The sequence below is a fragment of the Mastigoproctus giganteus genome, chromosome 10 (genome assembly GCF_048544385.1).
Source record: "Mastigoproctus giganteus isolate SK-2022 chromosome 10, ASM4854438v1, whole genome shotgun sequence".
In the NCBI taxonomy this organism is placed as follows: Eukaryota; Metazoa; Arthropoda; class Arachnida; order Uropygi; family Thelyphonidae; genus Mastigoproctus; species Mastigoproctus giganteus.
In genome coordinates, this window is record NC_143584.1 from 188714594 (window position 1) to 188738536 (window position 23943).

At 37.6% G+C, this 23943-nt stretch overlaps 1 protein-coding gene across 1 annotated transcript in view; it reads left to right on the top strand.

The window, feature by feature from the left end:
* The window catches only part of LOC150079659 (histidine--tRNA ligase, cytoplasmic-like), a 90811-nt gene that overhangs the window by 20741 nt on the left and 46127 nt on the right, over positions 1-23943 (top strand). The window contains exons 4-5 of the mRNA XM_090383528.1: positions 2666-2887; positions 18002-18109. Of these exons, the coding sequence (XP_090239654.1) occupies positions 2666-2887; positions 18002-18109 (330 nt within the window). The remainder of the gene's footprint in view (positions 1-2665; positions 2888-18001; positions 18110-23943) is intronic.

Below are 23943 nucleotides of genomic sequence, written 5' to 3' on the forward strand. Positions count from 1 at the left end.
TTATTTTATTTTATTTTATTTTATTTTTTTGGCTGGTGCAGCATAAGCCATAGGCTTTCTTGCACCATGTGACCATAGCTAATACTACTACTATTAAAAAGTTATTTAATAATCCTAAAAAAATGCTTCATTCCCTTTTTTTGGTAGAATAGTATAAATTTTTTCTCATTTATTTTTGCTAATTATTAATTTTATAATGCCCCCTCTCCAAAAGGCAAATTAAGGAGAAGAGTTAAAGCAACATTCTTAGAGAATTTAGTTTGATACCTATGTATTTTGTAGTGGCATATAGTTGAGTTTGTTTTTGCATATATTTCCTTTAGCATTCTTGCAATAGTGCATTAATCCTTTGGTGTAGTCTATGAATAAGGAAAAGTGTTATTACATTTGCTTTGAGAATATTAGCAGTTATTTGAAGATTTTTGCCATCACATCAAATTTTGAATGAACTGGTTTCATCCCCACTGTCAGTCTTTAGATGTCTGTATTGCACAATTTCATATGAAAAAATAACTACTACCATTATTGAATGATATTTTATACATTTCTAAATATACCAAAGATGCTACCCCTATAAATGTTAAGAGTTGCTTATGGGGGGAATATGAAATGTCAGTATAAAGAATATGTTCTGAATATTTTTATATCTAGAAGAACTTGTATATTTTATTTTACTAATAAAAATTGGTCTTTTATTTATTTAATTTTTTTCTGAACACAATTTCCCAAATTAGAGCTGAACAGAAGTTCATATATATGCATATGAATATGTCTATATGCATAGCTGTTGAACAGAAGTTCATTACATATGTTCTTTTGGAAACAGAGCCTAGGACAGCTTTCTGTGTTGCAAATTGTTGGAATGGAGATTTTCAGGATTGGAAGGTAAGGCTAAATTGTGTTTTTAATGGTACCAGAATTATGTTTAGGATCATTTGTGATCATATATGTTAAAGAATTATGTTTAGGATCGTCCAACCAAACCTGGAACACCTTTTTGATTCATTTGTTCCCCCTTTTTTTTGTTTTCCCTCTCATTTTCACTTCCTGCTTAACTTATACAGTATTTTTCTTTCTACTCTTGAATTTAATAAAAATTTCTTTTTTCTTTCTGTGTGCAGTCTATCACTTTTCAAAAGATAATATGCTTATTTTTATTTTCTATATGATTTATTTATTTATTTTTTGGCAGTTATTGTAATTTTACCTTTTTTTTTCTCGGCATGTTTTGAATTTTGCATGTTATGAATTGGATTGAATTAAATTTTTCCAATTATTCTGGAACATTGGTTTTTCTATGTTTGAGTAATCTGGGGAACTGTGTTTAGAACAGTGAAGGAAGGGCTTAAAGGAATTCATTGCTCTATAAGGACCTTTCCCTATGTGGATTGCTTCTCACGAAGACAACTAAATAGCTTATGGAACTTGATTAGAGATTCTGAGGAGTCACAGGGCATGATGTTAAATCTGAGTCTAGCTCTTTTGTTTCCACCAGCATGAAAGAATGGTGATCAAATGTAGATGCCCCCAGAATTGCATAGATAATTGAGCAGGTACTTATCGTGAAATTGAGCAATGAACATTGGGATTCTCTCATTCATGTTGGTATCTTTTAGAATCAAGAATCCATCTAAAATAATCATATTGTAGAGATCTTGAAGATAAGATGGTGAGCCATTTAGGAAATGAACATTGTAATTACTCATCAAGAGGACAAGAATTTATTAGCAAAATGAGAAGAGTATATCCATTTTTTTTTTTTTTTTTTTTAATTCAATCAAAGGAGGGAGAAAGAGCTCTATAAAGGCAGCCTACAAGTAGTAGAGATAAAAAAAAAAAAAAAAAAAAAAACTTTGCATATCTGACTGAAATAAGGAAAGAAGTCTATCACAAGGATAAATTGCTACCTCTCTTAAGTGGTTCCTCAACAGTTTATCATATAGACTGATATTTTTGTAAATACCTGAGATATGGCTGGACATTTCTTGTAGCCATTTTGAGCCTCTGTATTTCATCATGGTTCTTGACGACATTTTCAGTTCATATTGAAAGTTACAATGGAGTTCTTCAGAGGTGCATCTAAGGCAAAGGTTATTTGTACGAATTATAGGTAGGAGGATGATGATGGGTTATGAATTGGCATTATTTTCTGTTCAGCTCAGGTTTGTCATGTGTTAGGCAGTTCTGTTCATTTTGGAAATTTTCCAGCTGCTTGTTAGGAACCTTATGATGGTGCCAGAATTTCAGTTGTGCACCTTCAGAATGATCTAGTGTTCTTTATGCTGACATAGATATGAAAAGAGTTGTGCTATTATTAACACTGATCTTTCTTCATAATTTTGGCCATAGTCTGTTACTCTAATTTTATTTCTGTTCTTTTAAGTTTGGTTACTCTGGTTAAAAAAAAAAAAAGTTGTGGAGATTTGGTGTTGGAAATTGCCTAATGGCAGTACTAACCAACTGCAAATAGGGAATTATCTAAAGTTTTAGAGATTGGAGGTTTGATCTGTGTTTGTTTCTCATATTCTGTTAACGAAGAGTTTTATATTTAAGATTTTGATAACAACTGCTTGCAGGTATGGTTCTTCCATGATACAATGTTTGTTTCCATTTATTAATTTCAGCTGTTGAAAAGTCATTAAACTTTTGTGGTATTTCATAACAGGAAATTCTAACAGGAAAGTATGGAGAAGATAGTAAGCTGATCTATGACCTTGCCAACCAAGGAGGAGAGATCCTGTCATTAAGATATGATTTAACAGTACCATTTGCACGCTACCTTGCAATGAGCAAGATAACAAATATTAAGCGTTACCACATTGGAAAAGTTTATAGGCGGGATGCTCCAGCAATGACACGTGGTCGCTATAGAGAATTTTATCAGTGTGTGAGTATAAGACTGTTAATAGTTTATGTATATATTAAAAAGTTTACATGCATTTTTTATAGAATGTATTTATGAATCTGTGCTTTCATGTTTTTTCTGCAGAATATCAAAAGTTCTTTTATGTCGTCCATAAATAAAATGTATACAGATGCACCTAATATGCCCCTCACCTGTTATAATTCACAGTAGCTTAAACAAAAAGTTTGGTTCAAATGGCTCTTATTTAAAAAAAAAAACAAAAAAATACTTATACAGAGCTGGCCATATAAGTTGATGGGATGGTATAATAATGGTGAGATATTGATGAGATAGTATAATAATTTATAAAAATGAGATAATATACAGCATGCCCTTGTTATAATGCGGTTCGTTTTACGCTGATTCGCTATAACGCTGTTCTTATATTATAACCCATATCTGACTATAACACTGTCACAAATCACTATAATGCTCTTTTACAGATTGCATTTTTGTCATATTTAACAAAATTGTTTCATTTGATGGAGTCGATAGCTTGAAAATGAATAGCAAAATAGCATTAAAAGGTTTCCCATGCCGACTTGAGAAATTTTCCCACGCTCAGTGAAATTTTCTCGCACACTAATTTAATTGCAGTACAGTGACTTGTTACGTAGTTCCCAATATATAGTTCCCAGGTCAACATTTTAAAAAATGATCAAGTATATTGCTTGTAATATTTGCGTTATATGCATTTATCCGAAGTCTAGTCATCACTCAGTACAGTATTAGACATTGTGCATAACGGACAGTTTACTCGAACATTGTATCATAATTAATGCAACCAATGCAGTTACATTTTCGAAGAGTTAATAATGGCGGATAAGAATGAAAAAGCAACAATGTCTGGATGCAGTACGAAGACTACAAATGTAAGAAAAAGACTGAATTTTAAAATTAAATTAGACGTTTTGAAGCGAATTGATTCCAGTCAACAACAAGTGGATATATGCCATAATTTAGAACTGGAAAGTTTAACTGTAAGAACAATTATAAAAAATAAAGAATTAATTTTAGCAGCGGGAAAGACAGCTGTTTCACTGCAAGCAACTAGGGCTAGACCGACTATTAGGATTGAAATGGAGAGACTTTAACTAATTTTATTGAAGATAATATCCAATGCAGAATTCAGTTAAGTTAAATATTATAAAAAAAATGAGAGAGAGAGAGAGAGAGAGAGAGATTAGCCTATATGATGATCTGAAGAAAACTCACCTAGTGGAATCATTTAAAACTAGTAAGGGCTGGTTGAATAGATTTAAAATCCAGGGAGAAGCCGCGAGTGCAGATGAAGGAGCCGAAACTTTCAAAAAATAACTTGTTAAAATTATTGAAGAGGGGTATTATGTGTTATACTTCTTAACAAGTTTTTAACATAGATGAAGCAGGACTTTTTTTTTAAACAAATGCCTAAAAGAAGTTTCATATTGAAAGAAGAAAAAAACATGCCAGGTTTCAAAGTGGCAAAGGATCGATTGACTTTATTGTTGGGTGGTAATGCTGTGGGAGATTTAAAATTAAAACCCATTTTAGTTTACCAAGAAGAGGGCCAAAGTACAACCCAAAATCGCCACATTTTTCATGATTAAATTCATCAATTAAATTAAATCAATTTAGATCAATTAAATTCATGATTTTAATTGGAATTTTAAGTTTAATTTTGATACATATGTAGTTACCACACAATTATTTACGAATGTAATGTAGAATATTTTATATGTACAAATATTTGAATATTAAATATTTTGACCAACATTTGTGCATCTTTTCACTACCGTTTATTATCGATTAGGAAATATCCTATGGCACTGACCGCAACTCACAAATACGTATGTTACCTTATGGGAATGCGGCACTCACTTAGCGCGGATTCACTTAGCACTCTGTTTTTACGGAATGAATTATCAGCGTTAAGTGAGAGTCACCTGTAATAATTTATAAAAGAGCCGCACTATACAATTAACCATCCCCAACCACTGTCCTTGCAGGTAGAACAGTGGATATTGTATTGCTTCTCTCACATTATGTATAAATGATTCTGATTTGATCCTGATTGTCAGCTTTTCTCACTGGGTGAACTTTTCTTACTGCAGTGACAATTATTCTGTTGTTCATTGTACAAATATGGGAAGTCCACATAATATTTATTGTTGTTTGCTTTCATAATCAAAATACAAGAGGTGAAAAGATAAAAAGATGGGAATTTCTTTCATGTCATGATTCAGTTCTACATGTTTGTTCTTATTGTAAACCATGTTGAATTGATTGCTACTGATTCTTGCAATAATTTGAAAGTAATAAAAAATGTATTTACATTTTTTTTTTTTTTTTTAAATTTCTAATTAAGATTATATATTTGTTAACTGTAAGGGTGGGTTGCAGTTTGGTATCTGTTCTGTCACTCAACTTCTTAATTTGTCCCCACTCTTAATCTTTGACAGCAGATGTCCATTTAAATATATCTTACATTAATACATTATGATTACTTATTAATAGTTCTGTCTGTTGGTGGCTTGTGGCATAAGAAACAGTTGAGTGCGGCTTTCATTTTGATTTTTGAAACTTTCTAGTTTTTTATTTTAGGAATAAGTAATGAAAAAATAAAATATTTGTTGAAGCTTAGACAAAAAAAAAGCTGTCCTGTGCTTTTTACTTTGAGTACATTTTTCAATAGCCTGCACTCACTATCTGATTGCATTGCTGTATTAACTTTGAAAAACATTATATCTTATATTGTAAATACCTTCACAGTAAGTTGCCACGGTATTGCCTGCAGTGGGGAAGATGGATCGCAAATTAGCAACACGTACGACATACCCGATATTCTTCCTCATGAGGTCGAACATGCGTTGAAGAAAATGGAGAATCAGAATGCCCCGGGGAAAGATGAAGTAACTTTTTTTTCTTTTTTTTTTTTTTTATGTAAACCCCAAACACGAGAGGTATTAGAACCTATAGTATTTAGTACCGTGCTTAGGCTGGAGGTTGAGAAGACGAAAGAAAATATTTGTTGACATTGGACTTGAACTTCTGTAGACTGTAATTTTCAGGAAATACGTATGAAGGAAGGTTGTTCCAGAAAACGGAAGTTGAATGAATAAACGAGGAAGATGAAAAGTTGGTTCTGTGAGTTTGAAGTTGGACGGTAAATGGATGTTGGCTGGTGGCGGCACGTGTTCGGACTGTTTTGAAAGAGTGAGCGGGAATTATAGAAGCCAATTCAGAAGAACAGTGCCCATGGAAATATCTGTAGAAGAGGCATTGCAGCAGAAACAGTACGTCTATAAGACAGCGAGTGGAGAGCTCTGTTAGAGATGAATCATTAATTAACCTAACTGCCCTCTTCTGAACGAAATCAAGAAGCCTGAGAGAGGTTTTGGGGGCACCACCCCAGATGTGGGAACAATATTCCATGGTAGGGCTGATTTGCGATTTGTAAAGGGTGAACAGCTGTTTGGAAGAAAAGTAACGCCGAGACCGAAAACCAAATTTTTTAGATGCAGAAGAAGCAATATTTGTAATGTGCCCGTGCCAAGAGAGATTAGAAGTCAGAGTAATCCCCAAAAGAGATATATCATTTTGCCTAGGAATTGGAGTGTCACCAAAGATAAGCATGAGGAGCAGAAGAATACTTTTTGCGAGATAGACAAGACTGAGTTTTAGAAGGATTGAAATCAACTAAGTTGTCTTTGCCCCACTGGAGTATTACCTGGAGATCAGCATTTAAGGAATTGGCAGCAGATTTTCGAGAAGTTGAAGCTGATTGAGCAGGACAAGGTTTCTCAGAATGGAAAGTGGAATGCAATGTGCTATCATCGGCAAAACTATGGATAGGATTTCCAGTCAGTGGAAGAAGGTCATTAATATACAAGGGGGAAAAAAGCTGAACCTTGAGGGACACCGGCATTAGTGGAGAAGTTAGAAGACAGAGAGCCATCTATCATCACCCTCAGTGAGCGATCAGAGAGAAGACTGGATAACCAATTACAAAAAACAATTGGCAAACCATAAGATGTAAGCTTGTTTAGAAGACCTTTATGCCAAACATGATCGAAAGCCTTTGAGATGTCAAGAGCAACTGCTTGTGTTTCACCGAACCTTTCCATTGAATTAGTCCATAAATGGGTGACATAATCCAGAATATTACCAGTGGATCGACACTGAATGAATCCATACTGGCGATTGTTGATCAGACGGAAGGTTTCTAGGTAGTTTAAGAGTTGGCGGTTAATTGATTTTTCCATTACTTTAGAAATAGTAGAAGTAATTGCAATGGGACGATAATTGAATGGGAGGGATTTGTCACCCTTTTTAGGAACTGGCTGGATATGAGCAAATTTCCAAGCAGAAGGAAAAACACCTTTCAAATAAGAAAGTGAAAAAAGGCGACAAAGAACAGGAGCACAGGTTTTGAGAACAAGTGGAGAAATACCATTGGGACCTGGAGCTTTCTTAGCATCAAGATTTGCAAAAATCCTTTTGACGGAAGACCACATGTGGCATTGAATGGAGCATGTTGGGAATGGTGGGAGGTGTTTTACAAAGATCATCAATACATGAGTTGAAAGAAAAATGGGATGCTAGCAAGACAGTTTTATCCTTGGCTGAAGTGACAACAGAACCATCTGGTTTGGACAGAGGTGGGAGCAGAGATGGGCAAAAGTTGTGGCCAATAGCTTTGGCAAGAGACCAGGATGCTCGGCTACCATTAGGGCAAGAAGCAAGTTTTTTCTACTCTTAGCCTGTTCAAACTCTAGTTTGGACTGATTAATAACTGCTTTACAATTGTTGCGAGCTTTGGTATAGGCAGAAAATGAAACTGAAGAATTAGAAACAAGCCAATTACGATATGCAATGTTCTTCTCTTGAATAGCCTTAGCACATTTATTGGAAAACCAAGGTTTAGATAAAGGACGAGAATTTAAAGTGGAGTGCGGGATAAAGGATTCCATTCCTGCAAGAATAATTTCACTGACATGATCTGAGCAAATGTTTACATCAGAAGTTTTGAAACAGTAATCCGACCAAGGAAAAAGAAGAAAAGAAATCTCGCAGGTCATCCCATTTTGCATTCTTGTAATGCCAGACAATACAAGGTTAGGAATAGCCCCGAGATAAAGGCTCCATTGGAGAAGAGACAATCACAGTTGTGATCTGAGGTTGATCTGAGAAGTTTTGATCTGAGGTGCCTAAAGGACCTCTCATTTTGACTGTGTACTTAGAAGGGTTGTTTGTGAGAAAAAGATCAAGCGTGTTGGCTGTATGGTTATGAATGTCCGGTATTCTTGTAGTTAAATGAACATTCTGTGCAAGGTCATTAGTAATTGCAAAAGCCTCAGCATCTCGACCAGCTGGGTCAGTGTGACTAGAAAACAGAAGCCAGCTGGAGTTGTGAACATTAAAATCACCAAGGAAAATTACCTCACTATTAGGAAAGTTGGACTGGAGAAAGTCAAGTTGCAAAGAGAGGAAGTCAAAGAGCTCCAAGTGATTAATGGAGTTGGGAGAACAGTAGAGACTACAGATGAATTTGACACAATGAAGTAGAGAGATTTTAAGCCAGAGAAGATCAAAAAGAGGAGATTCGAAATTATCAAGTCTCTGACAGGGAATATTGGAATGGACATATATGCACAAGTACCTTTAAGGTGAAAGGAATCATAGAGCAAATAATTTGGGCAACTGAAATGAGTAGTAGTTGAATCGACCGATAACTGAGATTCTGTCAGAAAAAGTACATGGGGTTTGGCAGGCTGCAAGTGGAAATGGACATCGTTGAGATTAGAATCGAGACCACGTATATTTGTGAAATGAATTAGGAAGTATTTGGGAGGTTTAGATCTTTTTGCTGATAAGCTTACTCTATTAGTTTGACAATTCATGGTGTATTCAATAGTAAGAAAAAGTGGGTGGGTGGGACATGCTGTATGAATAATTCATTTCACATGATTGTGAAATGAATACTTCATACCCAAAGTGAAATGAATTAGGAAGTATTTGGGAGGTTTGGATCTTTTCGCAGATAAGCTTACTCTATTAGTTTGACAATTCATGGTGTATTCAATAGTAAGAAAAAGTGGGTGGGTGGGTGGGACATGCTGTATGAAGTAATGAAATTTTTGGATATGGCGTACACATGGCAAGAATATACTCAGATCCTTGACATAACGTGGCTTTGACAATGCCCCCGCATACATACTACTCGGACTCCCTGCAGTCACTGTCTGGCAGAGTAGAGGTAGCAAGATTATACTCTAGCTGATCCAAAAGCCTCCTAGAGAGTTACCAATAGGTTCAGTCCGGTGTGCTAACTAGCGGCCGGTCTGTGAACACCATTTTACAGCTGTATCCTCGAAATGTAAGGAAGATTCGATCTTGCCGTGATGTTCATCATAACCTCAAAAGTCATCAATCATATTGCATGATGGAAGAGATGGGGAAGGGTTGACCAGAACTTACTGTAGAGTTGTTAAAATTGGGAGGAAGAGACAGCACAAAAACTGGCAAGGCTCTGCACAAAATGCATTAGAAAAGGTGTGACGCCTAAGCAGTGGAATAATGCAATCATAGTTTTGCTGCATAAGAAAGGAGATAAATCAGAAATTGGTAATTATAGACCAATTAGCTTGTTATCTCACATGTACAAGTTGTTCACAAGGGTCATTACTAACAGATTAGAAAGAATAGTTGATGAGAATCAACCGAAAGAGCAAGCTGGCTTTATGTTAGGATTCTCAACTATGGATCACCTTCATGTAATATCACAGCTAATGGAGAAAGCAAATGAATATAAAACACCATTATGCTTGGCATTTGTGGATTATGAAAAGGCATTTGACTCCATACAGCAAAAGGCAATGTTTCAGTCACCGGAAAGACAAGGCATAGATACCCCATATATTATGATTTTGAAGACAATATATGAGAATGCTACCTCCTTTATTAGACTAGACAAAGACAGTAGCAAATTTAAAATCGAGAAAGGAATTTGACAAGGAGACACATTGTGTCCAAAGTTGTGTACTGCTGCCCTTGAGGAAGCTTTCAGAAGATTAGACTGGTTGCAGAAAGGAGTCAATGTGAATGGAGAGTACCTAAGCCATTTACGATTTGCAGATGACATTGTGGTCATAAGCCACGATCCCAAAGAATTAGATGAAAATCTTAATCAGTTATGCAGAGTTAGTAAGGATTTTGGACTAAAGATGAATATGGCTAAAACAAAAGTAATGATGAAGACGTATGCCACAGAAAGGGACATAATGATTGAAAGAGCAGCAATTGAAATAGTGGAGTCATATACTTATCTGGGACAAGTTATTAGCTGTAATAATGATAAATGGCTGGAAGTCAAGAGAAGAATAAATTTTTGATGGATAGCATTTAGGAAATATAGTCACATCCTGAAGAGCAATATCCCAGTTTGTCTGAAACGTAAAATAATGTACCAATGTATACTCCCCATCATGACTTTTGCATTAGTAGAGGCATATGATGCAAGAAAGCAAGCTTATGCAGCCAGCATCGGCCAAAAAAAAAAAAAAAAAAAACCTTCCACTTCACCCCTCCATTCGTTCAAAATACCTGTCCAGCTGAGCCTTAAATTTATTTAGGCTATCAACTTCCACAACAAGGGATGGAAGTCTGTTCCACCAACCAACTACCTGCTGGCTAAAGGCAAATTTTCGTGCATATCTATCCGACATCTGTCTTTCCTCAATTTGAATTTATGCCATCTCAGGCTTATGGAATTTATGCCCTCTCCAGACTTATGGAAGTGAAACTTGGGCACTCGCCAAAAGAATGGAAGAGAAGCTGAGAACTATACAGCGAAGAATGAAATGAATTATATTGGGAATCAGACTATTAGATGAGAAGAGAAACACATGGATTAGGCAGCAAACTCAAGTAAAGGACATTCTTATCAAAACTAAAGGACTAAAATGGTCTTGGGCAGGACACATAGCTCGAAGACATGATGACAGATGGACTAAGAAAATAACAGAATGGTACCCAAGAGGAGCTGGAAGAAAACCTGGAAGACAACGGCGGAGATGGATAGATGAAATTCATGAGTTTGTGGGTAGTAAATGGATGGCCATTGCACAAAACAGAAGGAACTGGAAAGTTGCTGGAGAGGCCTTCATCTTGCAGTGGATTGAAAATGGCTGATGATGATGATTAATGTTACCAAACAAGGCACAAAAATATTTTGATATAAAGGATATTTTTGCCTAGACTGCAAAGGAGTTTACTGACATTACTGATTAGTGCAAATTGCATCATTTTTATACGTGTAGGTATAAGATGATCATCTACCCAGGTAGATGAATTGGCATCATATTAATTATATCTCATATTGTAAATAACTTTGCAGTGAGTTGCCATGGTATTGCACTACCTCTAATAAGTAACGCTTAACCAATGGAGAAGACTATTGTTACTTATTTTCAGCAGATACCAATACCCAGATGGCAATGAGATATAATTAAAACGATGCCAATTCATCTACCTGGGTAGATGAATTGGCATCGTAAACTCCTTTGCAATCTAGGCAAAAATATTATTTAGGGCTATACTAGACTGGCACTTAACGCACCAGCATCAGCATCAGCTAGCATTGTAACCACCTCCAAAACAGCAAACTGCACATAGCATTTCTAGCGTCAGAATGTTCCAACCTAGAAGGGGCATTCCTAACATTTTATTGGAATACCACCAGCGACTCACTTTTTCTATTGTTAGTTGCAAGATGGAGGTTGTTCAAGTTGGATGTATTGCACATTTATGTACAGTATCAATGCCGGTTAGAAAGAGAAAACGACGATGGTGGATTCATCCTGCAAATTCAAATAGTTTAAAAACAGTACAGTTTTATATTATGTTTGAAACATAGGAAGTTTCCCGAGAATTTTTTTTTTTTTTTTTACAGAATGTCGATACAGAGTTTGAACTTCTAATGTTAATTAGTGAAAAAATCTCAAAATTTGATACCGTGATGTGGAAATCAAAAAAACTATTGTTTCACTGCAGTAGACATTGATGCTTATGGATGCAATGGTGATTCGAACGTTTTTAAAAATTCAAAATTTGGAAGAAGATTGCTAATGAAACAACTTAATTTGCTGTTAAATAGAGCTCTTCCTGGTACAAATGAGCCGACAATTTCATTTGTTTTTGCGAGGGACGAAGCATTTGTACTGACCGAAAATCCACCATGCCTATCAAAAAATTTGAGCAGTGAGCGAAGAATTTTCAATTATAGATTAACTCGAGCAAAGGCGACTTGTAGAATGCATGTTTGGAATACTGAGCAATAAGTTGCGCATTTTTACTCTAGCATATTACTGAATTCCCATTCTGCTATTAAAGTAATAAAACATTATTGCATAATATGTAATACGAGAAGGCATGGATATGTTTTTGAAGACACATCATTAACGTGAGATGGAAGAGGGAATGGAAACGACAGTAGTTGGAGGGTGGTCTTCAGGCATGTCAATAAGGGATTCTTTTTCTACATATTTCAGTTTTGCACCCTTTTATGGCAAAATACTAGAATATAATTACAATAAAATTTATACTATTTTTTAAAATAAATATTAATATTTAGTAGAAAATTTAAAATTCTGAATAACAAGAAACTATGTACAAACAATTTGAATTAAATGTATGTGGCAATCAAAAGAGTTTTTAAATTATTTAATACTTTTCCTCACATATAATAAATTTCATTTATGCCCTTTGTTAGTCCTCTGGGGTAATCCTTTAATGCCGCATTGTACAAGGCAAGCCTCCTTTCAACCTCACAAATAAATTTCTTGGTGTCAAACATGATCATCTCCAAATAATAACAAACGAATGAAGGATGAAGGCATCCCATGCATGGGGTGGTTGGCCTTTGGAATTTCTCCTCAGCCAATATAAATGCTAAGTCGCTAGCACTGATGTCAGTGCCTCCGACAGCATCAGCAAGCGTTGAATTAGCATTAGCATTAGCATTAGCATTAGTAGAGGCATTTGATGCAAGAAAGCAAGCTTATGCAGCATCAGCCAAAAAAAAAAAAAAAAAAAAAAGTAACATAAATAAATAAAAATAACCACTTCCACTTCACCCCTCTGTTCGTTCGAAATACCTGTCCAGCTGAGCCTTAAACTTATTTAGGCTATCAACTTCCACGACAAGGGATGGAAGTCTGTTCCACCCACCAACCACCCGCTGGCTAAAGGCAAATTTCCGCACATCTATCCTACATCTGTCTTTCCTCAATTTGAATTTATGCCCTCTCAGGTGATTTTTCTGAGCTAGAGGAAGAATCCCATCAGCATTGAGCATGCTCAAACCATTCAAGGCTTTGTACACCTCTATCAGATCACCCCGCTGGTGCCTAGTTTCCAGACACTGTAATTTGCAAAACTTAAGCCTTTCTTCGTAAGAGAACCCCTTTGTCCCATTCACCAATCTAGTTGCCCTTCTCTGTACTCGTTCCAGCAGCTCTACATCCTTCCTGAAATGAGGCCTCCAGGCCTGTATACAGTACTCTAGGTGTGGCCTGACCATTGCCTTATACAAGGGAATAATCACCTCCTTATCCCTGCTAGAAAAATTCCTATATATCATTGACAATACACCATGAGCTACTCTTGCAGCTCGTCTGCACTGCTCAGAGAACTTCATATCTGCCTGCACCACCACCCCCAGGTCCCTTTCATTCTCTACCACTGTCAGTGTAGTACCACAGAGTTGATACGTTGCTCTGGGGTTGCTGTTTCCCATATGTAGTACTTTACATTTGTCAATGTTAAACTTCATTTGCCACCTCGAAGCCCATCTGCTCAACCTTTCCAAATCCTGTTGCAGCAGCATAGTGTCAGTAGTGTCCTTGACAACCCTGCCAACCTTCGTATCGTCTGCAAACTTGGACATTAAGCCTGATATACCATCATCAATATCATTTATAAATACAGAAAACAATAAAGGCCCCAATACTGAACCCTGAGGGACTCCACTAATAACATTAGTCCACGATGAGCAGTGTCCATTGATTACCACTCTCTGTCTTCTCCCCCTCAACCACCCCTTTATCCATAGCAGCAACTTGCCTCCAATGCCACACTGCTCCAATTTGTGCAGCAGTCTTCCATGTGCAACAGTATCAAAAGCCTTTCTAAGATCCAAGTATATAATATCAAAGTTATTCCCTGCATCCAGTTCTTTTGTGACTGCATCATAGTATCCAATCAAATTGGTCAGGCAAGACTTCCCCTTAACAAAACCATGCTGTGTCCTAGCTATAACTGAAGTCTTGTCTAGATGATCCTGCAGTGCTTCTTTCACCAGTGCCTCCATTAATTTTCCGGGAACAGAAGTTAAACTCACAGGTCTATAATTACTTGTGTCAGCCTTTGATCCCCCTTTGTGAATTGGGGTCACATTTGCACATCTCCAGTCAATGGGTACCTCCCCTGAGTCCAAGGAAGCTCTCATAATTATGGCTAAGGGTTTGCTTACCTCCTTTGCTGCCTCCTTTAATATAACTGGATAGATCCCATCCACCCCAGGTGCCTTTCTTGTGTTTATCTTCAACAATTTCTCCTCCACTTTGCTCTCAGTTATTACAAGATTCTCTAGCTTACTGCTAGAGTTGAATACACCTCTGGCATTCCCCTCGCTGAATAACTCCTCATGTGTGAATGTCGATGCAAAATATTCATTTAGTTTGTTAGCTACCCGAGCAGGGTCATCAACAGTTGACCCATCGATCTCAAGTGGACCAATCTGATTCATCCCCTTCCTTCTAGAGTTTACATAAGTAAAGAACTCTTTGCTGTTTTTCTTCGCATCCCTTGCCAAGGATCTCTCGTAATCTGCCTTCGCCTGCCTAACCTCCTTTGTAACTTGGTTACAGATCAACTTGTATCTATCATAGGCGTCCGTGTCACGTGTTAATTTGTATGTATCCCATGCATTTTTCTTCTCTGCCATATGCCTCATTAGTTCATCTGACAACCATTTAGGCCTAAACCTTGAACAATATTTCTTAGTTGGTATGTAAAGCCTAGTAGCTTCCACGATAAGTTCTTTGAATGCTTCCCATTTTGAATTTGCTGTTGGCAATATCATCAGTTGATCCCACTGTATAGAATTTAAATACTGTCTCAGTCCATTGTAGTCGCCTTTACGAAAGCAATACCCCTTCCCTTTACCCCTAATGGTAGTTACCTCTTTGAGTAACTCCCACTTCAGCACACTGTGATCACTGCCACCAAGTGGTTCATTTATCTGCAGATTCTTAATGCATGAAGAATCACTACTGATAATCAAATCAAGAGTATTACTCCCTCTAGTTGCCTCCCGAACATGCTGATGTAGAAAACAATCATCCAATAAATCCACAAAAGCCTTGCTACTGTGTGAGTGACCAGCCCCCAAATTCCAGTCAATATCTGGGAAATTAAAATCCCCCATTATAAGACTCTCTGATTTACTGGCCCACTCTATTTCTCCGAACAGTTTCTTATTATACTCATCAGAGTCATTAGGCCTATAGCACACTCCTACTCTCAATTTTGATCTCCCAATGCTTATGTCACACCAAACTGACTCGACACTGCACTGTCCAGCGATGTCGACTGGCTTCACTTCCTTGGATTTTATGTGTTTTTTAACTAATAGCATAACCCCTCCTCCCTTCCTATCCTGTCTATCCTTTCTGTAGACATTGTACTCCCCAAATTCCAGTTCTGCATTTCTTATATCTGTGTGACACCACGTCTCTGAAATCCCCACAATATCTGCCTTTGATGTTTTGAGCAATACCTCAAATTCATCAAATTTATTTACTAAACTCCTAGCATTGGTGTACACACAAGTATACATGCACCTGTTCTTTTTCTTAGCTACCCTAACACAACCCATGTGTTTACTTGTACCCCAATGATTCCCAGCAGTCTCTGAAATATCCTGCATCTTATTTTCCAGGCTGCGGCTCATTCCAATAGAAGCAGTGCAAGAATCACTTTCACCTCTGCCAGTGGCTACTGTTAATCTATTAGTCCTTGTATCCCCCCAATCTAGCAGTTTTCCGACCCACCTAACATTGCCTCGATAGCATCAGCAAACATTCTTGCACCCTTTCTATTTAAGTGTATCCCATCCCTGTAGATGCCAACTAATGTCTTCCAGTGTCGCATTGAAAGTGCCCATCTAGTTTGCATGCCCTTTCCCCTCTGCTTCCTGTAAAACCAGGCATTCGAAGGCATTTTAAACCCCGCACTTTAACCCTTAGTCTAAATCAGTGCACACCATCAATCAGGCATCTCTCGTATTGTGGAGTTATACTTCATAACTGGGTTGTCACTATTACAACACCAGGGTACCTGCCCACCCACTGAAGAGAGGCCAAAAAGCTTTGAAATGGTGCCATCTGGGTGGTGGTATCTGCCAAGAATAAGTAACAATAGTCTTCTCTGTTGGTTAAGTGCTACTTATTCGAGGTAGTGCAATACCACAGAAACTTGTGAAGGTATTCACAATATGAGATATAATTCAAATGATGCCAATTCATCTGTCTGGGTAGATGATCATTTTATACCTACACATATAAAAATGATGCAATTTGCACTAACCCATATGTCAGTGACCCAAAAAATATGTTGATATGGGTCACTGAAGGTTCATATTTTTTAATACGTTTGGCTTAGTGATTTACTTCAGTCATATATAATCCACAGATGTTCTCCAAATAATAAACAGGCATACAACAACCCGATATGTTTTTTATAAATTTTATTGTTAAAACTTCTTGTAAATTGTGTATTTTTATATTTCACTCATTGTGTTATATTCAAGTTTGGAACTAGTTTCACAAGATTTTAAATAATTCCTAATTTTTTTTTTCTTCCTTGGAATGCATTGAAAAAGACTTTGGTGATAAACTGGCTAATGTTTATCTTTACTAACTTTAGCTAAGGCTTAATGAATTGTTATTCCAGATAATGTTTTTAAATTTAAAACTAAACTGTATTCATGAAGCTGTTATAATCACATAACACTACACTTGTTTTGTCCATGTGAAGGCACAACAAAATTCGGCCTGTCTAACAAAGCATATGTTGAGCTGTAAATGTTCTGCAACTCGCCTGAACTGTATAGCTCTGATATAATATGCCTGGACTCTTGTGTATGCATCGAAATATAAGCATACAATGGAATGTAATTAAACAGGATGAATCTCTGTGTTACTGTGTAACAAGCTCTACCAACACCGTATGATCATAAAATTATATTATTGTGTTTGCCCTGTTGGCACTTTCATTGACTTCAGAAAAATTTGGAAAATGTCAAGCAGTTGTTCTTGATATTTTAAAGGCTTAAGGTGAGTTTGTCATAAAGACTTTATTTTTGTGGTGTTTGTAGTACTATTGATCAGGCAAAAATATTAAAATTAGAAATATTCATATTCAGCTGCATTATACAGATTTCACTTCCCTTCTAAAGTAGAGATGTGAAAATTAGCAGTACATGAAAAGTTTTAATAATTACTGCTGTTATGCATATTATATTTTATTTATAAAGTACATATAGACTAGGTGGAGAGAAAATATTAATGATCAATATTCACAAATAGTAATACTATAAATATTTAAATTTTGTATATAAATATATCCTACTCCATTATGAAATAAAACATGCCTGTCGATTGAAAAGTTATTTATTGATATTAAGCCTTTGTGAATGGAGAGAAGCAGTTTACTAAAAGAGTAGTTTAATATATTTGCTGACATGCTGTATTCATGAAAAAACAATAAGAACTGAACATAAAAAAATTGTGCATCAATAACATGTATAAGGCCGTTGTAAAATAGATGCCTGCTATTAAAACTTAACTTATCATACCATGTTGAATTACATATGTATCTGATAAATTATTTAATTTCTGTTTTGCTTCTAACCATTCTTTTAGGCCAAACAACATCTTTTTTATAATGGCAATATTAAATCATCTCTCTCATTAATGGTATACTAATTTAGACTGTGTTATTCATGAAGTATCCAAAGTGGGTTATAATTCTATTTGTATTTTATTTTTACAGGATTTTGACATTGCAGGCCAATATGATCCAATGCTTCCTGATGTGGAGTGTGTCAGAATAATGTATGAGGTTCTCTCAGAACTTGACATTGGACATTTTATAATTAAAGTAAGTAATGATATTGCAAAACACACATACACACTAAGGCCACTGCAAAAGCAGTCAAGCTTTGACTATAATGACAGTATTATCTGTAAAATATAAAGATTAAGAAAATGAATAGAATACCTAATTGATATATAAAGGTGAAGCTGCATAGTACACAGAAATAAAGTATTAATATGTATTGTAAATAACTACAAGTGTTGGTCCATAAGTAATGAGGCTTGGCCAAAAGTATAAAGACAACAGACACAAAGTTTAGATTTATATTATTTATTAAACAAACACTGGGAGGCACATATATATTAGTCTATGTATCTACCTTGTTTATCAATACATTTTTGCCATCATTCTTTCCAGCCTTCATATTTTACCACAGTGCTTTGGTAAAAAAAAAAAAAAAAAAAAAAAAAAAGGTAAACTGCAGCCATTTTCAATCCACTGCAGGATGGAAGCCATCTCAACAATTCATGTTGAGAGAATGGACCATAATCTTCCACGCTGGTTGGGTCAGCATATCAACCGTATTTAGCAAGTCAGGAGCTTGAACCCAGTCTACTCAAAGAGCGTGCGCTACTGTATTTCCACTCCTGACCATTCGGCTATGGAGGCCGTTAAAAAGAATCAGCTCTGCTGTTGAAGCCAGCCTGTCACCATTCAGCTCCCCATCATACAAAGAGTATTTTCCATATCTCTTCATATGTCCAAATAGAAAAAAAATCAGATGGAGCCAAGTTTGGGCTATAATGCAGAATGAGACAAACCCTCCATCCTATTTTTACAATTTTCATTTCAGTTGTGTGTAGTGTGGCTTGGCATTATCATGGTGTAATGTGTTTTGATGTCTAGTTAGAGCCTTCCTTTTTTATTTTATAACTGTATTGAGCTTATAAAGTGTTTGACAGTATTTTTCCTTATTTATAGTCTGATGTTTCACTGTCTCTAAACACTGTGGCCATATTTTTTTTTTTTGTGATGATTTGTCAAACTCAAGGCTTTTTCTGTAATGGAGATGATGGATATCACCATTTCATAGACTGGCATGCTCTTGTTAATAGCTTGGGTACCTGTTGCAGCATATTTTTCCATAATCTGATGTGTCTGAAATGGTTAGTTTTCTTCTCTTTGTATACTGTAGTGTTTTAACATTGCATACATAGTTATTGTTCTGCCTTTTTTGAATAATTTTATTCAAAATCTTAATGTTTTGTTTTTTGCACCACAGACTTTGGTGTTGTGCTCCTTGGCCAGTCACAAATGCCAACAACAACTCTTTTAAAAATGTGCAAGCCATCTAAGAATATTGCTTCTATCAGTAGTTTCGTATTGGTTCACTTTCCTCAATTTTTCATGAAACCAGACAGGTGAGATTTCTTCTGACTTGAAAAGAAACTCCATCATGGACTGTTGACAGAAACAGACATCAGTTTGATTTTTTTGTAACTTCAGATCTATAATAGACAGAAACTTTTATTTTAGCATGTTTATGTCTTAATATCTCTGCTAGCAAAGCAATATATAAAACTTCAATGATACTGAATTATAAAAATTTTGTTGCCTAAAAGGTATTATTTGGAGTCTGTTACAGGACTCCAAGTAATGCCTCATACATTAAGATGATTGTAATGGGTATAATGAACAGACAAATAGTGGGCCAGCAAATCAAAATGTCTTATCATTGTTGATTTTCACCTTCTAGATGTTGATTGTAACTCATGGGTCTGCTTATATACAGGGTCTATTTAGGTCTAGGTAAACTAGGCATGTGCTCAGGGCCTGTACTTTGAGGGGGCCCATAAATGGCAATGAGCAAGTAAAGTGTGTTTGGGGTCAAATTGTTGTGTGATACAGTATGCTGTAAAGGCCAGAGATTTAAAAGTGTATGGATATTGTACATGAGTAGTGTTGTGTACTGCTGTTCTTCTGGCCCTTTAGCCGCCAGGCCTCTGCTGAGGCCAGACATTGCCCACACTTCGCCCGTGAAGGCAGACCAGGTACACCAATATTTTAAATAAGTACTCTGGCAGATCCTGCCACCTAGTTTCCTGAGATTTCAGTGGCTAGGACCTTAAAAAAAATAATAATAAATAAAAATAACTGAGTAAAAAATATGAAATTTGAGAGGTGATCGCGTTGTGGTTGTGCTAGAATTGTGAGGCCGAAAATTGTGGGTGAATCTAATTTGGCTGTAATTAAGTTTGGATGTGTGGGGCTTTCATTTGCGTGCAGGTAGAGTGGGAGGGAGACTGAAGGTGGGGGTGGGGGGGCAACAGACAGAAGAATGGAGTCGATAGGGAGGTGACTCTAAGATTTGGTGGGGCATGCCCATGCCCCCACCAGAAGGGAAAGTGTGGGTGGGAAGGAGACAGAGGGACTGTCTCTGATAACTTGTGTTTCTTCAGTCGGTGGAATGTCATTTCTGGGACATTGTCCCATCCGAGGTTTCCAAAAGTCCAGTTTTTGTAGCCATTCATTGGTTAGGATCCCATCCGAGGTTATTTAGTCCAGTCAGTTTGGATGTGCATTTGTGATTTTATTTTGGTCCTTCTGCTATGAAGTCTGATCCCTGCAGTTTTGATTTGTTCTGGTGGTCCTTAGTGGTGTCGAATTGTTTTTCAGATTATGGGCAGTTTTGATGGGTACTTGCATTCTCTTCATTGTGGTGGTTGCGGCTGGGGGAAAGGTCCATCTTCTGCTGAAGAGGCCCTGAGCGGATTTTGTTAGCGCTTTGTAGCTGTCTTCTTCCAGGATGAGGTGTTCCTGATTTTGCAGTGTGAATCGAATTTCAGTGATGAGCTGGCAGCATAGATCTTCATACAGGTGACAGTGATACATGAGGTGCTCCCATGTTTCTGTTTGGCCGCAGTAGCAGAGAGGAGTGTCACTGAGTCGGAAGCCTGATAACTTGTGTCTGAATGCACCGTGTCCGGTGAGTAGGTATGTGACCAGGAGTCCTGGAGAGAGCCAGTGGGGATATTTTGGATATACTGTCTTAATTGTCGGCACGAATTTCCGGGTGATTTCACCTTTGATTGAATTTTCCCAGCGGGTTTGCCTGGTCTATTGGAGATGCAGTGTGAGTCACTTCTTTTCCATTTTAGGGTCATTGGCTAAGTCAATCGTGTAGTTCAGGCAGGTGGACGTTTTTCCTTTGCTGAGGTGCTGGAGGATTCTGCAACGAATGATCTCCAGGTCCAGGGAGAGGGCACCCATAAGGACCTGCAGCGTGTGAGTACTCACCATCCTGCAGGCTCTGGGGATCGTTAGCAGTGTATATCTTTGTGCCATCTCGAGTTTTCTCCTGTTGACCCTGGTGGTCGCTTTGTGGTACCAGACTCCGGAGGCATATGAAATGGCTGGCAGGAATACTGTCGTGTAGAAGAGGGCGAGGGCCCTTTTCCTCAAGCCCCAGTCCTTACGGGTGACTCTTGCAAAGAGTGCAGAATAGTTTCTAATTTTATTCCTGATGTATGTCAGATGTGGTGTGAAGGATAGATTCATATCGAGCATGACTCCCAAATGTTTTAATTCCGTTGCGAGTTTGACGGTTTTCCCCTGGACTTTGATTTGGGGAGGCCTCCTAATATCTAGGGTGCCCCTGAGTAGGACTGAACATGTCTTTGTTGGAGAAATTCTGAGTTTGTTGTCAGCCCAGTCTTGCAGGATAGTGACTGTTCTATTTGCGGAGTTCTCTAATCGTGCTCGGGAGTCCTCAGCAAGCATCAGCATAAGATTGTCTGCGTAAGCCTGGGATGTGACATTTCCAAGGTTGAGATTTAGGAAGCCATCTAGGACGACATTCCAAAGAAGAGGGCCCAGAATGGAACCCTGTGGGCATCCTCTGTGTATCAACCGTGACACGGAGCAATATGGAGTAGTGACTGTGAGATATGTACTGATGCATTTGTATAGATTTGCTGGCAGGTTAGCCTCCCGGAGCCTGCTGAGGTCACTTGGACACCAGAGAGTGTCAAACGCCCCAGCAAAATCTATTGCTATGAAGAGGAAGTACTTTCGGTTGGTTGTGGTTGAGGTATTAACAATATTTTCCAATGCATCTACGGTGGAGTGTCCTTTTCTGAACTCTAACTGATATCGGAATTGAAGGCCTGCATTTGAGTAGTGAATTTCTATCCGATTTCGTAGAAGGTGTTCCATCAGTTTGCTCAGTACGGACAGTAAGGCTATGGGTTGGAGAAAGTACAGACAGTAAGGCTATGGGTTGGACCTCGCGGGGTCTGTAGGACACCGCAAGGTCCTGCTGCTTTGTTGGATTTTTGAGGATGAGCTGAAGCTTTGTCGTTTTCCAGGTGTGTGTGGGAAATAGCCTTCTTTTAGGCACTGGTTAAATAAATTTAGTATTTTTCCTGGGATAGTCTCAACTGCCTTTTTTATGATTTCTGGCTCTGGTAAGTCTGCGCCTGGTGATTTCCTGTTTCTTAGTTTGGCAGCTGCAATGTCGTTCAATCCTAGTAAAGGGCTCCTCCTCTTCAATTGTTGTGTGGGTATTATTTCTTAGGCAGAGCGATGTTTGTTCTGGGATGGTTGGATCCAGGTGTTCTGGATCCAACCACCCCAGAACAAACTTCTGGAACATGGTGTCTAGGATATTATTGATAGATTCCTGCCACGTTTTGGTGTACTCCCCTTGTGGCTTCTTGGTTGTGGGGATAACTTAGCCTCTGGGAAGTTTATTTGTGGTCACTATATAGAGCACTCCCCAGGGTTTGTCGTTTCCAACTATGGATACTAGGTGCTCCCAGGTGCATTGTTTTCATTCACGGATCTTTGCTTTATATTGATTCCTGGCCGTTCGGTACTGTTGTCGTAGCTGGCCTTCTACTGCAGGCCAGCTACGCCTGGCACATTGAAAATTTTTTGGCAGGTGTTTACCACATCTGAGTTGTTGTGATTCTGGGGACCACCAAGGAATAGCTCCCAGAGTAGGTTTTTTCCACCTTATGGAATTGTTTGCTGCATCTGTGATAAGCTTGACAATTTTAGCTTGGTGTCTATCTGGATCTTGTCCTTCTGTGTCAAGTGCTTGAGCAGCTGAATGTAATGACTCCTGGAAGAGAGGTCAGTCTGCCTTCTCACCAGCATATCTGTGTTGCATTTGTCTATATACTGTTTGTCTATTTAGTTTCCGGTTTAGTTGAAAGGTAATTGTTCGGTGATCAGAATAGGTCCAGTGTTCTCTGACAGTCCAGAATGTAATGTGGTCCGCTAGAGATCTGGTAGCCAAAGTAGCATCAATCGTGGGTGAAAATGTTGGTAGGTTGTTTGGTTTGTTAAGGATCATATAGCAACTGTTTGCCAGATACTCCTGTAGTTCTGAGATTGTCTAACTACAGTTCCAATTGAAGGGGCCTTTAGAAATTCCTCCAGTCCATGACTGGACTCAAATCCAGACCTCTCCAAACCAGTGACAAAGGGCAGATCCACCAATGTGTCATGGAGGACTTGTGTGGTATGTCTTAGAATATTTAGTGGTTGGTTGTGCAGGGAATCATGAAGCTGATGCCTGCCATAATGTTTTGGACAATTCCATGCTCACTACAATATTGCAATTATTTGGTATAGACCCCATGTTGCTTGTTTCAACAGGATAATGACCCATGCCATATTGCTGGTGCTGTTTGAGATTGGTTCATGGACAAGAATATACAAAATTTTGAATGGCCTGTGTTGATTTGAACTATATAGAACACCTATAGGGATGAAATAGAATGTTTTCCCAGTTTGGAATAGATGTCTATGAAGAGTTAGTATGTTACTCTACCATCTGGGAAACTGCCGTATACTTTGTACTTCACGTTTTCCTCCATCTGATGTGGTGT